A 20,681-nucleotide genomic window follows, 5' to 3' on the forward strand; every position below is an offset into this window, starting at 1 on the left:
GATTTTTCGTGGAAAAGCCGACTTTACTTAAAGAGAGGCTTTACCGCAATTCTCATTGCCGAATTTGCCGTTGGTGGAACACGTTAGGCCTTTGAGGTAGCAAGGAAAAAAAAAAATGAAAAGAAAAGAAATGTTGCATTTAATGGTAATTTTTGAGCCGGGCACGTCTCTCGAAAGTCCCAATGGCGTTTTAACGAGGCGATCCCATGCGAGAGTCTAAGGTAATCTGGTTTTCCTTTGCCAACTTTCCTCTCATAGTCGTTATGAGGTTTGGGGGCATCCCAGCTTTTCGCTGCGGTCGGATAGTCCCCAGCAGGACGAGAACGGCAGGGAGAAGCATCAGTCGTCTCGCCTCCAATAACGTTTTCTGTAGCGTCTGCTAGAGGGCGATCATTCAAAAGAGATGCCCTTCTCATCATCTCAGTGGCTACGCGATAAGCAGATGTTCCAGAATGTGTCCTTGGCACATTGGAACACCGTGAGTGGCACGCCAATCAAAGGGCAACTTAGAGAACGTTCGAGGAAGGCCCAATGACGAGACGACCAAGCGCTTGCCGTCATTGGTCGAGGTCGGGAGGAAACATGAGCACGGGGGTGCATCTGGGGGGCAAACAAACGCAGCGCCAGGAGCAGACGAACTTGCACACCGTCTGAATTAGATTATGAGCGTGCAGACAACAGTCCGAGCCTGCATGTGCTCTGCGTTTGCAGGTGGGAGACCTGCGCACCGAGCTGGAAGCCAGGGGCCTGCTGACGAAGGGGCTCAAGTCTCAGCTGGTGGCGCGCCTCGCCAAGGCCCTCAAGGCCGAGGCCGAGCAGGAAGAGGAGGAGGAGGAGGAAGAGGAAGTGGAGGAGGAGGCAGAAGAGATGGAGGAAGGGGGAGAGGTGGTGGACGAAGCCAACGAGGAGGAGGAGGAGGTGGAGGCCGTAGAAGAGGAGGCCCCGGAGTCTGAGCCGGAGGAGGAGAAGCCGGTCGACAAGAAGGCCGGCAAGAAGAAGGCGGCTGCCACGGAGAAGGCCCCCAACAAGAAGGCTGCCACCAACAAGAAAGCTGACGACTGCAAGGGCGCCACCGTCGGCAAGGGTGCCACCGACGACGAAAAGGCTCCCGTCAAGAAGTCCGCCGACAAAAAATGTGCTAACAAGAAGGCTGCAGACAAGAAGGATGCTGACGCCGGGAAGGTTGCCGACGATGGGAAGGCTGATGACGACGGGAAGGCTGCTGACAACGGGAAGGCTGCCGAAGAGGATGCCGTCAAGGACGAGGAGGAAAAAAAGGTCGGTGGTTTGTTGCTTTCTGCTTTTGGTGCTATCGGGTTTGGCGGGGTTCTCGGACTTGTTGATCTCTGGGAACGCCCACCTGCCTCGACTCCTTTCTTTGTCTCAACATTAATGTGACGAAGTGGAAGTCTACAGGCCTTGTAGGGGAGTTGTTCAGAGGAGTTGCTCAGATCTGCCGGAATAGCGCTTAAACTGAAAAAAAAATACTCTACTTGGGGGCAGGAACGGTCGAGGAAATTTGGGTGCTCGGGGAAGCCACGAGAGAACTGTGGGGAACCCCTGGGTTCGCAGAAACGCAGTTTGAGAGCCCGTTCTATAAAGCAACGCTTTATAGGTGCTCTTCGCCGAGCACGAGCTTGCTGCCTTAATGACTATTGGATTGCGCTTCACAACTGAAGCTTTTGGGACCTAAAAGCATTGCAGAGTGCAGGGAGTGCGTGTCGGCGCTGGAGCGGCGACAAGACGTTCTCCAGCATCTTTTAACTTTCATCTGCCGTCTTAGCGTCAGTGCAGCGCACTTGTTTATTAATGAGTTAGCATGAGCACCCACACAACAAGGAAAAGCAGATGGCGTCTGTTTGTGGACCAAACTGTGGAAAGGAAAGTGCACCGCTTAGAGAGGAGGAGGGTAGTGAAAGATAAAAGGCTAGAGGGAGGCGACATCACAGAGTGAAAGTCGAGGCATGCGCGGATGCTGGGGCAAGTTTGAACTTGCATGTGTGCGGAGCGCGTATGCCTCGGTTTGTACTAGTGGACTAGTGGAGTGTGAACCAAGTACTAGTGCTGGTCGAAGTAGGCGGCAAAAGAAGACGGATTATGATAGAAGGAGACTGGCTGCCAAAACCGGTAAAGAGCGAAAGCAGCATCAGGCAGCAGATGCCGCTGCTAAGCAAGCAAGGCGAACAAGCGAGAACCCCCAAGGCTGGAAACAATTGAAGGAAGATATATTGCTCTTGCTCGGGTGGGAGCGCTTGCTCAAAATTTTTCGGTAGTAAAAATAGTAAAATAAAAAGTGTAGTTTTAACGTCTTTCATGCAATATGACTGGTGAAAAATCATCTAACAGATTGATTAATTGAGTAGTCTATTAAAGGGGGTAGCGACCAGTCAGATTAATTTTTTAGTCCAACCACAGCTCCAATCAACATTCAATGTTTCATGAAAGCTATGGTTTGTGCGAGATAACAAAAATATGTGGGACCAGCAGTTGTATACAAACCACAACACTAAGATTATGGAAGCATCCGATTTAATAATAATTGCTTTGCTTAATTTCCGCGCCTGTGAAACGATACAACACAACCCGTAGTAGGAAGAAAAGACAACGAAAACGACAAGCGTTTAAGGAGGGCTCAGCTCAGCCGAAACCGGGCTTACATCGTCGACATCCATGCTTTTGAACATTCGCCCGTAGTAGACAATGCACAGCGGTATCCCTGCTTTCGCATGTCTCCAATTTCGGCCGCATGGTGGCAATACGGTTCGATATCGAGGCAAGTATTTTTAAGAAAAAAATGAAAGCTGTTTACAACTCCCTCTAACACCAAATTAGAGCGCAGCTCTTGAGGAGGAGGATGGAAGCGTACTGAGGCTTAGGGGGGGGGGGGTGACGTGACGGTAACTCTCATAACCCTCATGACCCCCTTGAAGGTAACCCTTTTGAGGGTAAGTAACCCTCGCAACCCTCATGAGGGTAACGCTCGTGACCCTCGTGAGGGTAATCCTCGTGATCCTCGTCAGGGTAACCCTCGTGAGAGTAACCCTCATAACCCTCACGAGGGTAACCCTAGTGACGTCATTATGGGAAACTTCCCATAATGCAACACGCAGTTACGCCGACGGTGACGCCGCTCAAGCTGGAAACTGGTGCCTAAGAGCTGCGCTCTAAAAATGAGACGTTTACAAATATCTGTAATGCGAAATTAAGAGTGCAGCTCTTTAGGAGGAGGAGGATAAGGGGAGGGTAGGCCCCTCCTCCTCCTCTCCCATACCCCTCCCCTCATCCTCTGCTCCTCCTCCTCTCCCCTCCTCCTCCTTCACACCCTCCCATCCTCCTCTATATCCTCTCATTTTCCTCCATACCCTCCCCTTCTCCCACAGTTTCCCCGCTAAATTTTAGCTGAAAAATTGACGCAACGTGACCTCAACACCAATTCAGTTTCTCTGCTAAATTTAGCGGGGAAAATGACGTCACATGATTTGGTGTCACATCACGTATAAGCAGATTCAATTTCTCCGCTAGCGGGAAAATTGATGTCACGTGATTTTAACAGCAATTCAATTCCCCGCTAAATTTAGTGGGGAATTGAATTGCTGTTGAAGTCACACAACGTCAATTTTCCTGCTAAATTTAGCACGGTTACGCCGATAGTGACGCTGTGAAACACGGAAAGGGCCCCTAAGAGCTGCGCTCTACAAAGCGACAGAGTCAGCATTAGCGTTTCCCAAAGGGGGATTTCTGTGACGTTTCCCATGGGTCATGCTAACGCATTCCCTAAAAATCCACCAATGGGTCTTCCTTTTTATGGACAACTTTTTTCTGAAGTGATTTGGCATGTTCTATTCGCTCCTTGCCCAATGCATATTTTGTACGCGGTGGAACCGTTCTCGGATCTTTGACTGGTTAGGCAGTCCGACCAGAGTCTTGCGAGCCCCATCTGTCTTTTGACCGTAGGAGGGGGACGAGAAGCCGGCCAAGGAGGAGCCCGAAGACGGGCCGAAAGAGTCGCCCCCGGCCCCCCCGGCCGCGCCCCCCACGCCCCCCGCACCCACGGGGAAGGCCCTGTCCCTGGATGACCTCCCTGAGCGGCCCACCATCCTGGTGTACCCGTCCCGCAAGGCCAAGGGGGGCCGCTTCGACTGCAGCGTCATGTCCCTCTCCGTGCTCCTTGACTACCGGCAAGAGGACAACAAAGAGCACTCCTTTGAGGTGGGCCACCCTGCCCTCCTCAAGGGCTCATTTCCGCATTTGCATTTGGTCGACTGCGTCGCAACCGCGCGTGACCGTTTCCTACGATAGGATGCACTGCCATTGCTGTGCCAGAATATATCAGTAAGAAATGAGAAAATCTAATCTTAATGCAAAGTATAAAGACATAACTTGTCAAACCCTATACTTCTAAGCTGCTGGTTATAATTAGACTGCAGTGGAGCCAGGAGATTCTTGAACCGGCTTCTTTATTTTTTTATGGACTTCTCTGAGCCTGTAGGCTGGTAGTTGCGCACTTACAAACATGACTCTGCCCTTGTGTGGAGATTTTTACTGGATGCCGAAGGGTGCAGTAATGCAGGAAGCATTTTTATGTTACACATAATCTTTAAGACATGGCACCTGTTCCTTCTTTTTCGTATCTGGTACTAGCCATTCTGGCATGCTTCGTTTAAGTGTTTTTGGTGCAGTTCCAGAGATTTAGGATTGTGCTTGAAGTTTTACAAAATGTGCATGTCCGTCGCCGTAACGTAGTCGTCGTAATTAGTGTGTGAACGTTTGGTACGAGTTTTCTTCTCTTCACGCGTTTGACAGGTCTCGCTGTTTGCCGAGCTCTTCAACGAGATGCTGATCAGGGACTGCGCGTTCAACATCTATCGAGCCTTACTTGAAGCTCCCGAACCCAAGGAGGTAGGGCCCAGAGCTCTTACTCGTGCAAGCGCGCCATCGCGAGAAACTGAATTTTCTTTTTTAGGTTTGAAGTGTATGGTTTTAGAGAATTTACAGTTTGGTTGGGCTCCTAGGAAAAGAAGAAAGAAAAAGAATCGACGAAAGACGCCGACAAGAAAGGAGATCGCAGGGATGACCGGAAGACAGATAGGCGCCCCGACAGGAGGGAGCGTAAGGTAAGCCTCGCTGGTGCGAGAGACATCCCTAACTTTCATTGACCACCTCTCAGATCGCTGTCTGCCGCTGAATCGCGATTAATGCAGTCATCCCTGTGTGTCATCGTTTTCTCCTAAATTTTTAGGACGAGGAGAAGAAAGCAGACGCTGACCAAGAGGACAGCGATGGTGGCTCGGAGGCTTCCAATGCAGACGCTGAATCTGAAGAGACCAAAGGTGCCTGGTTGTGTTCAATTCGAGTTATTTTATTAGCAGAAAGGCATATGCATGTTAGTGAAAAGCATTTGTGAAGTGGATATACATAACATTTCAAACTACTCCATTAAATGGTAAAATTTGTGTTCGAAGAAAGGTTGGGGTGACATCTCAGCAGGCTTAAACCAAAGAATGTGCCGACCTGGAGCAATGGGTGGTACTAGGCTAGGCAAAACACTTCATTGACTTCTCTCTCGCTGCAATCTTTGCCTTGTATACTAGAGTTCTTCATTGAGATTGGTCCTTTCTCCTTTTCTGTGCTGATTAGTTGGGCTGCTGTTCAATGGCCATCATCCTTGTTTGTTTTTTTCTCAAGGACCCGCACGGGCATTATACTATGAGTGGGCATATGAAGACTTGCCAAGTCTCCCGGTTTACCCGGGAGACTCCCGAAGTTTGACCGATTTGTATGATTGACAGGAAAAATCTTATGGAAAACACAAATTACCCCCCTCCCCTCCCTGCACTTCAAGGCCGACGTATGTGGAACCTTGGTTTTCTGCAGGGAAAATAATCATCTTAGCGCTCCCCTCTCCTAAGCCGCGAGGGGAGCCAACTTTGGGGCAGGGTAAAAAGTGGAGAGGATATAAGGTAGTGGGAGGCGGTCACAAGTGGAAAGCTTGAAGTGTACGTCAGCCTTTAAACAAGGAGTCTTTGCCGTTGCAACAAACACGCACACATTTTTAGAGCACAGCTTAGGGTGACCACCTTCCTTCTTGCGAAATGCGGGACACGCTGACCTTGGGGGGGGGTCATCACAACTGAGGCATCTAAGAAGGATACATGAGATGAAATGTATTACCACGCACACAGTGAAATGCGGCTGAAAGCATATTATACACCTGCACACTGTATTGCGGCCATTAAGTTCAAATAATTTTCACACCCAGTGATGTATATTTTTATTTTAATGACAAGTAAGTTATTAAATTAGTCTAAATTGAAAACACCCAAATTGACTGCAACAGAGATTAATGCATCAAAAGTAAAAAATATACAGTAAACTTTTTTTCGGCTTATTGTTTCCTGTCGATATACTTTTGCCAACGTACTCTTAGCCAAATTTAGAGCCCCGTGTTTTCAATAAAACTTGGATTTGGCGAGTTGGTTTTTACTGATTTAAAAGGTTAAAGGCGTGAACAAAACGAGGACAATAAAGACACAAAGGTCACAAGACGGGCGCTAACTCTTCACTAAAATTATTTCACATCAACCCTTTCGCATTGGCACAGATTGATTTGAAAATAATTACACTAATTTATATTTCATAGTTCGGATAGCAATTCTCTCTTGCAGTACATTTCAACCAGGGGAAGGGGCACAACGGCACATAAGCGTCGTTCTCCTGCAAGAACGATGGTCGCTTCCCGCGATGCTAGGATAGTAAATAGCGTGCAATCGTAATTCACACGATACCCAGCGGCCTCCACGATTCCCCGCACCCCGTTGGTCGGCAGTGCCATGAGATAAATTGTGAATTTCACGACAGCGTGAAATGCGGGACATTTTGAACATTTTTGGTATATCTTGCGGGACGCGGGACACAGGCCGTCAATGCAGGACAGTCCCGCGAGTCGCGGGACGGGTGGTCACCCTAGCGCAGCTCTTAGGTGGCCGTTTCCCGCTTGAGCGGCATCGGCGTAACTCTCGTGGGGGTTACGAGAGTTACTCTCACGAGGGTTACCCTTGTAACCCTTGCGAGAGTAACCCTGGTAACCCTCGTAACCCTCACGAGGGTTACGAGGGTTAGTTACCCTCAAAAGGGTTACCCTCCCGAGGGTCACAAGAGTTACCCTCGCGAGGGTTACTAGGGTTTTCCTCACTAGGGTCCGGATAGTTATCCTCACGAGGGTTCCCTTCACGAGGGTCATGAGGGTTACCCTCTGAGGTCACGTGACCTCAGGGAGTCACCTATTCCTCAGTATCCTTCCATCTTATTGCTCAGTACCCTTCCATCCTCCTCACAAGAAGTTGTAAACGGCTTTCACTTTTTTTTTTTCACTTTTTAGCACTTTGCAATCTGCCCACATAAGGTAATAAGGCTTGTGCGTGGAACGCGGCAGATACACTCGGTTAAACACACATTTGAACAGCTGCAATGATAGCAAGGCCCATCTGTGTCTCGCTAGCAGGAGCAGTGCAAGATAAATGTAATTAAGTTGTCTTCATGTAAATTTGTTATCAGTATTTATTTTTTAAAATCGTAACCCCACTTCCGCTTAGAAATTCTCCCGGATTTGGTTTCTCCGAACTTGGCAGGTATGCATATGTGTAAAAAAACAATTGTGGCTTTTGACACAGAGCGGCGCCAGAAGAAGGAGGCCAAGCAGCAGAACAAGACGGTGAACAAGCACCTGCTGCTGTCCTTCATCTACTTTGACCAGAACCAGTGTGGCTACGTGCTGGAAAGGGACCTGGAGGACATCTTCTACATCATCGGGCTCAAGCTCTCCAGGGGACAGGTGGGAAAAGGACCCTGTGGGCACTACCCCCAGGAATAGACCCGTGCCGAAATTCGGTGCCACCTGGTGGCTCAAGTGGCAGTTTAACTTCTGCCGCAGTAGTGGCGGTGATTTTTTAAGCAGCAAGAGCAGATTGTGTTTGCATATACTACTAGTCACATACCCTAATTTGTGCTGATTATAATTATACTTTATAAATAAAAAATGCATTGTGTTGTAATGGTCTTACGTATTTAACCACCTCTACAGTGGTCAGGAAATTTTCACCTGAAATTTTCAGGGAAAATTTGGAAAAGTCAAGTCATTTCAAAAAAATAATTTGCTATAGTTGGTTGCAAACTAAGAAAAAACCGGAAATGCCTCTCAGAGGAAAATGTAATCCTACGCCGAGAAACGCCAGCCAATTGTTTTCATGACGTCACTATTCTGTGGACCAATCGCGATCCTTTTGAAAAAAAAAAAAGCTCAACATGGCTGCTGGCCTTAGCAACGCGATGCTATAGTTTCTCGTGACAATTATTCTGCTTTTTTGCACCGTGTTTTACGTGCCCGAGGTTACGCCACGAAATCTTGATGGTATCGGCTTGCGTTTGCAGCAGTTTTTGTGCGACAACGTGAGAATCCAGCGACGCTATCGCCAACGAAAATTTCAAAGCGGGCGCGAGGCTTAGCACTGCTGAGAGGTATGTTAGACGGTGTGTTAGACAGTATCTTGGACAGAAAATGAATTGGGAAGACGGTACATTGGACATGAATTTCTTTCTTTCTTTACTAAACAGCTATTTCGTTGACAAAAACATATTCTAACTTATTTAAATGTCCTGAATGAATTAAATAAATATTGTAGTAGTTTAAGACAGGTTTCCTGGAGGAAGAAAAAGCAACGTTGCTAGCGAACTACTTTCTCGACGGCGGAGGCACTTCAGATGGGCGCAATGCGCTTGTGGGTGGAGCTAAAAGATTGTTCTTAGGTTGCATCCAACTATAGACACCCTGAAAAAAAAAAAAAAAATTTTAATTTATTTTACACATAATCTTTAAGGCATGTTCACACATATACCTCAACACAATAAACAAACTGCTGGCTTCGCACTAGGTGTATCAGGGTTTTATCAGCACTTTAATGCATGTTACACCGCCTTTTCTTGCTTACACACCATGCAGCACTAAGTCAGTACTAGCAATAACTCTGATACAGTGCTGACTTTGCATTACCTCAGCGACGAGATGCATGCATTAACTGGCCTCAGGAATTCGATGCAGCAGCCTGCAAGTCGCAGGGGCAAGTGTGTGACTTTAGAAAGTATAACTACTTTTGTAGGACACATGCGCTTGCAAGCAGCTTTTTTTGGAGCTGCACTCCTGTGCCTGCATGTTTGATGGCACTGTGCACAACTTACGAGATGGTGTGTATAGTAGGGTTCTTACCCTGTAACAAAGATGGACGTATATACATGGCAAGGAATCGGCTATCCCTTCCTGTAACCAAAGTCCGGCGCGTGTTTCATGGCGATGCTTGGCGGACGGGATGACCTGGGTGTCTGTGCAGGTTCGTAGGCTCCTTCAGAAGGTGTCCAAGCGGGAAGTGGTGCGTTACCGGAGCTTGACGGATGCCCCCGTGTGCCCCGAGGAGATGGCGGAGGAGCAGGAGGAGGAGGAGGCAGACGAGGAGATGGAGGAGGAGGCACAGGTCGCAGAGGAAAAGTCTGAGCTCGACCTGGAGGAGCTGGCTCTGGGTAGGTGCCTCGTGTTGCATGCAGTTCTCTTCGGTGACGCCTGCGGTGGGTGCATGCATCCTTGCCACATGGCGCCATAGCGGCAAGGAACAAAACACTTCCCGTGAGAGCCAAGAGATGGCCCCACTATACTGTGTCTCATCCTACGATAAACTAAAGCCCAATGCTACAGGCTGCCGGGTCCAGTCACGAGCCTGTTAGAAACCACGGGGTATATTTGCTTCGTCGTACATACTATGTATCAGTACACCAAGACACGTCATGCGGATGAGAGTTTTTCATCTGCTTATCGAAGACTATTGAAGGGATTAAATACCATCAGGAAGCGATGGGCCGAAGAGAACTTGGGGTCAGCACCAGGGTCCTTGAAGAAATGAAGAGAAGTCGGATAGGGTGTTTGACACGAGAGCATCTGTATGGGCTGCGTGCAGAAGAGAGATGCGGTTCCGGGTGTGTTTTATGTACACAAAACTTGGATTGGATTGTTATGGCTAAGGCCAAACAACCTTATGTCAGTGTTGCCTGTAGGCCGTCCATTTTTCCATACAGTTCACATGTTTACGAAATATGACAAGAATGTCTATGAAACTAATACCATGTACCTTTACTTCAGCAATATAAAATAGCACGCTATCATAACAGAGAACCATATGTGTTACATTAGTGCTCTTCACACTCTTCGTTTCGAAATTGCTCTCGCACACTCTTTTGTAATGTGTATGCAAGCTTTCCTGAGGCAGTGCTCTGCCCGCCAGCCTTCGGGCCCTAGTCTATTGTAGGGTGAGCCGGAGTATAGCACACACGACACAAACAAAAGCTCAAGGAATGTCCTGTCACGGCGGATCGGACAAGGTGTTTGGTCCCTCTTTGCGCCAGCGTGTGTAAATACAAGTTTTTATCTATCCGCATTCGCTCAAAGTTGCAAAGTTGTCTGAACGACGATCAAGTCGCCGGCACATAGAATGTGACTGGGCAGTTGGCATGGCTCCTCGTGATCATTTTGCTCCTCTGCTCTCGATAGTTGTAGCTCGAGGGTCCATGAAAACGGAAAACATGGACTAGAAAGAAGGTAGGCTTCTGCCAAACTCCCGTGAACATAGAATATGTTCACAGGTGTCGCATGATAACGTAATGTCATGTCACGTGGTCACGCAACATTGTAAATTTTCCCCCTAGATTTAGCAGGAAAATTTCCTAAAACAAATGAGACTTTTACAATCCCCTGTAACTCCGAATTAGAGCAGAGCTCTTGAGGAGGAGGTGGGGAAGGTACGGAGAGGAGGCTATGCCCCTCCTCCTCTCCTACTCGCCTCCCATTTAGGGGAAAATTTTCCGCTAAATTTAGCGGAGTTTTTCCCACTAAACCTAGCGGGGAAATTCGTTGCTAAATTTAACGGGGAAATGAACCCATTTCGCACTGCGCAGTTACGGCGACGCTGATGCCGTTCAAGCTGAATGCGGGCGCCTAGGAGCTGCGCTCTAAAAATTGGATGGGAAAAGAATGTATGCTATGTCTGTGGTGTTGCATCACGTCTGTGATGCGATGCCACGAGCGAAAACACTTGTTCCACATTAAAAGCTCGGTAGTAGTACTACGCACCGCAGAACTCTGCACTCGCAAATGGCCAATTTTATCTTTTGCCTTTATGTGATGTTGCTGGTAGGTACAGGTCAGAGCACTGCAATCTAAACTTATATAGTTGGAACAGTAGGGAGCAGGCTGGGACCGTAGTTCTGAACGCAGCACATGCTATCCTTTCTTTTATTAATGCGGATCATGTAATCATTTGTGCATCATAGAGACAGTAATTTGCTTTACCGTAGAATACCGTGCATCCGCCCATACCACACTAAGCGCCCATACCCAAATTTGCAAGATTTGGGAAAATATGCACAGTACATTGATACGTTAAATTGATGACTGGACAAGTGCCCATCCCCCATTTTTTCGCAATTATCTCTAAATTTTGAGTGGGCGCGTGCCCGGTATTTTACGGTAGGTGTTTTCTGTAAAACTCTACAAAGAGTCTGCACTAGTTCTAGAAACCCAGCCTGCTCTTTGGTGTTCTAATCATTTAGCAAAAATTAATTGTGAAGGGGTGTGCAATCAAAGTTGAGGTAGCCAATGCAAGAGGCTTGATGAGGAAATTCAGCAAAGCAATAATATATTTCTGCCTCTCTCTGTATGTAACTGTCAAGGCTGAATGCAAGCGTGCCGATTTTACTATTCTTCGCAGCATTGAGTTTTTTAAACACCCCCCAATTATATAAATATTTTTAATATATTTATTGCAGTCGAAGGGTGGTATTGTGGTTGCCATAACAATGGGGGGGCCCTTCATTTGGGTGCAGGAAACAAGGGTCTGCTGCTGAACTTGGAAGTTGTAAACACCGAGGAGGCTGACAAGGCAGGAGGAGCTACAGGTTTGTCTCCCTGTCTGATTAGAGGAAAAACAACAGCAAGCAATTTGGCCTATCCGTGAACGCAAGGGTGGTGCAGGTGTAAAATAGAAGAAGGGCTCTGAAGTATCACTTTTCTCAACCCGTAGGAAACTACGGTGGATAAAGTGTTCTACTAGGGCACAAAAAGCCTCGTGGGGTGGACGAGATTCCCTGCCAGTCAACCGGAAATTGTTTGCATTTAATAGGTGAAGTTTCCTAAAAAGATTGAGGCCACTCAGATGTGGGCACAGAAAGAACCAAGAAAGCAGTGGTCACTAGTACAGTGATGCAATTGGTGCACCAATTGCACCAAACTGCGCCAAGGAACGAACCCTGCCACATCCTGCTATATTTTGCCAAAGTATGGGTAATCTGCACCAAGCCTGCGCAAAAAAAAGAAAAAAAAAAAAAAAAAAAGAAACAAATTATTTTGGTCGACTTTCCAAACCAAAACTAAACAGAGTACCATAATTGAGCATGCCTAAGTTATGTGGCGCAAGCGGCCGCCCGACACAAAATACCCAGCATCATTTGTCCATCCGGCCTTGCATGGCTTTCGCGCATTTCGCGCTCTCGTCGTCTCGAGCGTCTCGTCTCGCGTCTCTTTTTTTAAACATTTTCAGCGACGGACGTGGGTGTGTGCGGACGCTCCGACGCTAGCGATCCGGGTACCAGCCATGCCGTCGTTCTGTGAAACGAAAAAAACCATGATTTTGCGCGGCGGGAGTTACTTTGTGAGCTGAGGCACTCACTCCTGAAAGCAACGGCTGTGGGAAAACTATATTTTGGTCCCTGTCTTCGAGTCACCGTGGTGGCGCGACATCGGGTGACGTCCCCACATCGCTGCAGATACGGCACTTTCTAAAATGAAACTAAGTACTGCCGCATGTTCATCAACATTCCTGTTCTTGTTTAAATCATACGTAACTACAAGAATTTATCTTTAACTCAAAGACTGCTGTGTCGAAGTATTGATTTCCTAGGTTTCTATCGGTGGGCTTTCTTTCTAGGGGGGCCCAGGTACGTGAAAAATCTACCGTGAATGAAAGTTGGTGACGAAAAGTGAGCTAAAGCAAAAAAGGTAATGTCTGAACGCTGAACCCGCACAGCGCGCTTGTTTGTCTCGAGTTCAGTCGTTTCACAAAGCGCTCCAGGAACTTTTTGACCCTGGCTCACGATGCCTTGCATGGATGCGCTCAGGTTTTTTTTTGTGTGTGTTTAGCGTGTACCTTGTTTGAGAGCCTGGCAAGCACATTTCTCATACAATTTTGAGAATCAGTTGGCAACGGAGCGGAGTGGCAGGGTTTCGGTCGAACAGCCCTTGTCTCTGCTCGTGCGACGAGGCACGCGCAACTGCAAGCCTGCCAAAGTTGCCCTCACGTGCATGCGAACGTGATTGCACGACAGGTGCACCAGCCGGGACTCTTGCAATCCATTGTTTTACTTTTGCTTACTTTTGACGAAAATCTGGCATGTCGGGAACCATTAAACGGCGGCCAGTGGTTTTTCGGAATTGCTCGGCAACACGTCGCATCAGTGCACAACACAAAGTTCCCTTCATTTGTACTGCACGTAAAAGAATATTTATTTATTTATTGATACTGCAATCCCTGAAAGGGATTTTAGCAGGTGGGTATACACTTGATTCACAAGACATGCAGGCATACAAAATAGCAAACAAGTTGCAGAAACAAAAGAAGAAATATTTTTCAGAGGGACAAAACTAATTTAGAAGGGATTCAAATAAAGACAATGATGGCTGCATAGCGACACTTTCAGAAAGGCTATTCCAATCAGTAACCGTTCACGGAAAAAAAGAGTACTTGAAGCAATTATTATGCGATCGAAAAGGAGCTATTGTTAGCACATGCCTCTGTCGAGTAGCGTAGCCTGATGAGAAGTTTATTAAGCGAGACAGATCTATTCTATAATGTCCATTTATTAATTGATACAAAAATTTTAGTCGAGAATGTTGATTTCTGAGAGATAATGACTTTAAGTTAGCTCTGGTTAAAAGTTTGGTTATAGAGGTACGTCCAAAGCTATTGTAAATGTAGCGAGCTGCCTTTTTCTGCACACGATCGAGCTTGTTAATGTTTAGTTGAGTGAAAAGATCCTAAAACAATTATTTTTCTAAGAATATTTGCTCAAAAAGCCACTTTTGCTGCTCTGAAACACTGTTTCGGTTGCTCCAAAAGCCACTTTTGCTGCTCCAAAACATTGTTTTGGCTGCTCCAAAAGGTGCTCCAAAATGGCTTAGGCCAATCACATCGCCGCTATTATTTATCGGCTCGAATAGGGCAGGAAACCCGAGGACTACATCCCAACACGCAACATAAATATGATAGATCAGTCGTGGATCCATTGACATATTTAGGCGATCTGCACCGTTTTGAAAGTGCCAGTTCTAAGCTCCTAGCATTTTTCAGGCAAATGTATGTCAGGTTATGGCAAAGTGCAGATACTAGTTGCTGCATTGCTTCCCTGACCTTTACAAGTAAATCTAGTACTACCGACTTACGCTTTTTGCCCAACCTTTCGGGAACCCCCAGTGGTCGAGCGTTTCGTTTATTTCGGCGGACGACCAGCACAACCGACGATCGTTCTGGCAGCGTGCGTCTTTGTATGATGCTGGGAGCTTTGTGGCAACAATGTTTGTACACGTGCAGGGGTTTTGCCCGTGGAGGTGACCAGCGGAGGGCCGACAGCATCCAACATGGTGTTTCACGAAGGAGCCATCCTGGACGTGGCCAAGTTGCTGCGGCAAGTGGAACGGAGCGAACGAGCTCGCACGAGCTCCGAGACGAGGCTGAAGGAAGTCATGGAGGCACTGGGTACGCCCTCGTTTTTTCACCCGTGCAAACTGTGTGTCTCTCGTTTCCCACGGCTACTTTACTACTGCCGGTTTTAATGTTACTTTCATCGTAACTGGTAGATGTGGTCCGGTTTCTGCATTCAATAGTTGACGCCAGTTTGGGCAGGTGCTTCGGTTGGGTCCTCGACAACCAAAAAGGCAGCACACTGTAATAAGCGTGATTGCTTCATAAGCTACTCCTTGAGCTGGTTGCCAGTGTGCGTGTGGCAAACAGTTTCCTGGTGTTTGTTGTTTCAGTCACTGAACACAACCAATGCAACTGTCTGAATCGGGCTTCATGGATGACTCTTGCACTGTCGTAAAGATATTACTACAGTCAGTTGCCTTTATAACGAAGTCCGCAGCACCAGCAAAGTTTGTTGTAGTACCGAAAACTTAGTTGTAGTACTTAAGCGCGAAAAGTCGGTCACACTAAACTGCATTTGTGTTATCGCATGTTGACACATCCGCGTGACATTTTAGGAAACAGTATGGTGCCGAATATACTGTGAGCGACATTAGAAACAAGGTTTTGTACGTTGAAAATTGATTTGTCAAAAGGAGGAACGGTGGCCGAGCCTGCTAGTGCATCGCAGCTCGGAGCATAAGGGGCGAAAGCTCATGCTGCAGAATCCAGGCATCTTAGGCTCGATCACCACTCCTTTTCTTCTTTCCAAATAAAAATTGTATTTGCGCATGTTTGGGTACTCACCATTGCGTGACGCAATTTAAAGACTCCAGGCTAGCGGTTGTACCGCCACTGGCAGAGTTTGTCATCTACAGTTGAGACACCATGCACTCTTAGCTGCAGATGAATTTCCCGCTGTAAAAACTTCCACGCAGCAAACTTAACTGGCTTACCAAAATATGAATCACAACAATCACTGAACCACCGACATCAAACCCTGGATCACGCAGCAAAGGCAAAAGCGTTTTGCCGACTGTGTAAATTTGGCCTTTCCTGAACCGGGCGGCTTGCGTTGCCACATGTCATTTAAAGGAGGCTCTCGAAGCGGCTTTGCTGCTTCCAATTACATATATAGTCACAAGATGGCGTAGGAGTGGGCACAGCAGTGTACGGTAGCATTGGCAATACGGCAGAATCGGCCGTACAGTCGGCACGCGACAGGTGCAGCGTGCGGCGCAGTGCGGATGGCAAGGATGGGAAGAGGCGCACAACCGAGCCAACCAAGCTCTTTTTGCGCATCTGTCTGGCACAAAAAGGGTGGCTCGTTTCTTTCTGCTCTGCTGTACCGATTTCGCCTAGATTTTGCCGTCATAGGTAAAGTCGCAGACAGTTTCCTCGACCACACATTATCGCTCCAAGGCGGAACAATTTGGGACTCCGATTGAGCAAGATTGGGAATCTTGGATCCCGAGGAAGATTGCCACGTCGGTCGAACAAATACCAAGACGGCTTAAAGAAGTTGCGACTGCCAATGAAAATACTTTTTATATATATATATATATATATATATATATATATATATATATATATATATATATATATATATATACACACATATATACTCGTTTGGGCTGGATCCTTTCAAGTACACTGACGTATGTGCAAAGCAAGATAACGAGTGCACGCATTGCCCGGACGGAGTGTAGAAAAATCTCATCTTGGAGTGCAGTGGCACATACTCTCGGCGTGAGCAAAACAAAACTTTGCACGAGGTAGAGACACGGCACTGCCTCCGTCGCACTGCTTCTGCCGCCACCGCACAGCGCTTTCTCGGATTTGGGTCCAAATAATTTGTTATTGTGCAGCCTTGTGTCTAGATGGCACTACGTAATTATGTTGGTTTGTACAGGCCTTCTATGCAGCAACATAGTCACGTAGCACCATCTAGACACAAGGTTGCACACTAACAAATTATTTAAACCCGAAACCGAGAATGTTTGGCGGCGGCTTCGACCATCGTCGCCGCCGCAGTATTCTTCTTCTTTACGCGCATCACTTGAGAGCGACAATTTACAGGAAATTGATTACCTTTTGCCTTGAAAATTCATAACGTCAGTCATTTTTGCTTTGTGGGGCCATGCAATTGCTTCGTTAAACAGAAATATTTGTTAAACAGGAATTTGTTGTAGTTGCCGGAGAGAGAGATTGAACGCATTGGAGGTTGGCCGGGACTTTATTTTGCCTCCTTAAAGAGTAACTGCAAAGAAAAAAAAAGTGTTTTTTTAAACAGCCTAATTGGGACAAGCATGTCACAAAACAAATCTTCCGTGAAATAACAAATTTTTCTAGCAATATTTACGCCACAGGACGTAATTTAGTCGGGGTCACAACTTTTCCACATTTAAAACTCCCGCTCTTTCGATGCGCCCGGGGTGGCTGCTATACCAATCCACGTGACGTATAATACCAACTTTGTGGCGCGCAATTTAAAACTGACGAAATAGCTGCAAACTAAAATCAGTCTCGCGCCATAAATATTGCTGTAAAAACTTTTGTTTTTGGCGGAAAAATTGTTTTGTGACATGCTTGTTCCAATTCGGCTGTTTAAAAATGCACTTTTTTTTCTTTGCAGTTACCTTTTAAACGGGCTTTTTTTTTTTGTAGTAGTTGAACCTTGATTTAACCAAGTCGGTAAAGTCTGCAACTTACTTTGTTACATTGAAATTTCATTACATCAAAATTTGGTGCCTAGCACGTAAAAAATCAATGAGTTGTGTTACAGGTGCAAACACTCACCAGAAACTATCTTTATTTGCGGTGAAAGTAATCCGTGACCTTTGCCTGCGACTTCTGCGACATTAATATTGGCGTTACACACGGCGTTTCAGTGCCCATAGTGCATGCACTGTTCCAGCAGACCTGAGCCATCCACCAGGGCACAACTATGAGCCAGACGTTTCCTAGCCCTCTCAAACGCTATGTACACAAGCGTGTGCACCTAAAATCTTTACATTTTTCAAGAATGTATTGCATACTGAGTAATTTAAAAAAAAATCAGCTGAATTCCATTTGTCTGGCAACAAAAGTCTGCGAAAAACATTTTAGCGAAAAATTTTCTCACAGACAAAGATTGCGAAGAAAATTTGTTTTCTAGACAAATGGCGGGCGGTGTTTGAAAGGGCTAGTTTGTGCAATATTATTCACACGGTCTGTCCGCTTTTGCACCGCTTTATGCAAATCGCAAGTTTGTCCGCTTCTTGCCCACGGGTTTTGCGACCACGTCGGAACGCCGAGCTCTTATTGGCCGATGGGAAAACAAATAGTGGGTAAACCTTGAGGCATCTAGCATCGAGGTCTACCCACCATCCTTCCGATCAAAGCCAATCGGAGCTCGGCTTCATTCCGACGTCACCGCAACCTCCGCGCAAGAAGCGGGCAGCTCACTCTCCAAACTGCGCCGGTGCCGAGATTGGGAGGGGTTCCGCAAGATCCAAAAGCTCGGAAACTCCGGCTTTGGTGGACGTGGGCCGTGAAGACGCTGGAACGACAGTGCCCAGAACGTGTCTCCGACCTGCGTGTTTGGCGTCCCATTCCGCCCATGCGTTGAAAGCAGTTCTGAAGGGGCAACGAGCGATGTTTTTGAAACCTGAGCATCGCACCGTCTGATGCGCAGTCCTGACGGCTGGGCGTAGAAGTTCCGGCAGAGGGTAAGAGGAAATGCGAGCGTTGCAACCGCTCGCGGTGTCCTAACTGCCGCGTGTCGAAGCCTCTGTGGACCGTCGAGCCGGAAAGCACCTGCAGTAAACAGGCGTCTGCCAAATTCAACGCCACCGTCGCTTCGGACACGTCGTTGGGCGAAAACGGAGGGACCGCCTTTTGGGATGAAGTAAACGCGTCGGTCGGAGATACGTTTCGTGCACCATACTAGAACTTCCGATGCCGTATTTGCCCCCGTGTGACCGATGGACGTCTGGCCGCAGCCGAGGTGCGGGAGTCGTGGGACGTGTCCCGCCAGGGCGCCCAGCGGACCCAGCTGGAGCTGGACCAGGCACGCCGCCAGCTCACGGCGGCCGAGGAGGAGCTGGCGGGGGCACGCAAGACTGCCCAGGAGCTCAGGCTGACCCTGCAGAACTGCCGGCAGCACCTGCAGGCCACCCTGGGCAGCCTGGACACCGTGCTGGGCCGCAAGGTTGAGGTGGTCAAGAAGGAGCCCCTGGACAACTGAACTGACGCGCCCCCCTTCCCCCCCCCCCCCCCCCGCACCCTTTCCGTATCCCGGCGTGTGTGCAAATGTTGCGTGTGTGTGACTGCTCTTGAGAACTCTTTCTTTTTTTGTTTTTCTTTCTTTTTTTTTTCGGTTTGCTTGTATTATGTTTGTTTAGGTTGCCAGAATCTATGCTGGCTCCGATCGAATCAAGGTGTTGGGGACAACTTTTTCTGACAGTAAAGCCGAAGCTTTTGGCAATCATGCACTCGCGCACCTTGGGCTGTCCTTCTGAAATGCCATAAAAAGTTGTCCCTGAGGGCACGGGCCTCTTGAGTGCTTCAAAATGTTTAAGGGCTGACTCACTCTGCACGTAATCCCTCGATTATCCAAGACGTTTTCCTGAAAAGCTGGCGTTGAGCGAACACCCAGGCCTGGCCTCGACACATCTTTCTTAAGACTGTCCTGGGTGAGACTGACTTATTTCGCTTCGAGCAAGCCAGTCCTGGTGCTTGAAGGAAAAACATTCTGATGATGGGTATTTAGATGAGGTGTTGCGTGTGTCGAGCGGGAACTCTTTTTGGGACGGGGAAGGAATCTTCAAAAGTTTGGTGCCTTTGTGCTCTGTGATGCGAGATCCCATCTCCATCTTTGGAGCTTGCCATTAAACTTGTCATTAAGAACCAGCGAATTGTTTTCAGTACGGTGGTCCTTCCCGCTTTTGAACTTTTGTCATTGTTTTGTTTAACGCTTCTGGCATCAGTTGTGCCACTGTGTTGAAAGCCTGTCATGGTCGCTAGCAAGGCTAGGATCAGTGCTCACCCTGACGAAGCAGGGGCCTCCTACTCTTCTCATATTTTTTTTCTTGGGTTCCATTACTTTTTTTTTAACACTATCTGTGTTAATCTTTCTTTCAAAATTTGTTTTGTTGGTGTGAGATTGATAATTGAGACTAAAAGCAGGTCATTAGCTGAGCAAATGGCTTTTTAATTTGTGTGTGTGTGATGGGTCGCCGTCTGAAAGTGACTTGTTTGTGTAGTGAAAAACGGGCAAGTTATTTGTGACCATTTGAAACAAGCTGGTTCGAGAGGCTTGGCCTCGAGGTAGTGTATGTAATATCTCCATCGCACATTTAAGGGAATTTTTGTCGTCTCGTGTCGAGTGTGCTGTGGAAGGATGAGTGGGGGTGACTTTAATTGAACATTTTTTGTACATAGGTGTTTCGCCTCATTAGAGATACTTCTACCGAAAGAAACTCTAGCTAAGGTGCTCGCAGTTTATTGCAAGCGTCGTACCATTTTGGGAAATTCTTTTTCTGACTTTTGGAAAGTTGCTTTTTTCGTGGCATTTTGTAGCACCCTTCTTTCGAGAGTTTGCATCCATTTCCTTCTTATGGGCTGCAGTGCCATTATTTGTCACGTGCGTGTGCTGAATATTTGAAAATAAACCGGCTGTTGTTGCACACACCTTCGAACAATATTTTTACTTTGCAAGGCCACACTAGTTGGAAGAAGTGCTTGTGTCGTCCCCTGTCTTGTGTTTTTAGTGTTATTTTTACATATCCTGATCGATAACGAAACCGGAATTGCAGCAAGACTGAACATGTCTGCTTCTATTCACTTAACGGAGTCTGCAGTGCACAAAGGTGTGTTTTGTCGGGACAGCTCTTTACAAGGTCTTTGGTGCCAGGTTGCACAAGCATCCAT

General features: G+C 47.3%; 1 protein-coding gene across 3 annotated transcripts in view; it reads left to right on the forward strand.

Annotated features, from left to right (window-relative positions):
• The window catches only part of LOC8041876 (cell division cycle and apoptosis regulator protein 1), a 65,666-nt gene extending 45,220 nt beyond the window's left edge, over positions 1-20,446 (forward strand). For all 3 annotated transcript variants that reach the window (XM_029971688.4, XM_029971690.4, XM_029971689.4), the window contains 10 exons: positions 712-1,278; positions 3,955-4,209; positions 4,804-4,899; positions 5,013-5,114; positions 5,240-5,330; positions 7,671-7,831; positions 9,381-9,567; positions 11,920-11,991; positions 14,679-14,843; positions 18,752-20,446. In XM_029971688.4, coding sequence (XP_029827548.2) covers positions 712-1,278; positions 3,955-4,209; positions 4,804-4,899; positions 5,013-5,114; positions 5,240-5,330; positions 7,671-7,831; positions 9,381-9,567; positions 11,920-11,991; positions 14,679-14,843; positions 18,752-18,996 — 1,941 coding nt within the window. In that variant the 3' untranslated portion in view covers positions 18,997-20,446. The remainder of the gene's footprint in view (positions 1-711; positions 1,279-3,954; positions 4,210-4,803; positions 4,900-5,012; positions 5,115-5,239; positions 5,331-7,670; positions 7,832-9,380; positions 9,568-11,919; positions 11,992-14,678; positions 14,844-18,751) is intronic.
• The last annotated feature ends 235 nt before the right edge of the window (positions 20,447-20,681 follow it).

Source organism: Ixodes scapularis, unplaced genomic scaffold (assembly GCF_016920785.2).
Source record: "Ixodes scapularis isolate PalLabHiFi unplaced genomic scaffold, ASM1692078v2 PGA_scaffold3__209_contigs__length_174095766, whole genome shotgun sequence".
NCBI classification, from domain to species: domain Eukaryota; kingdom Metazoa; phylum Arthropoda; class Arachnida; order Ixodida; family Ixodidae; genus Ixodes; species Ixodes scapularis.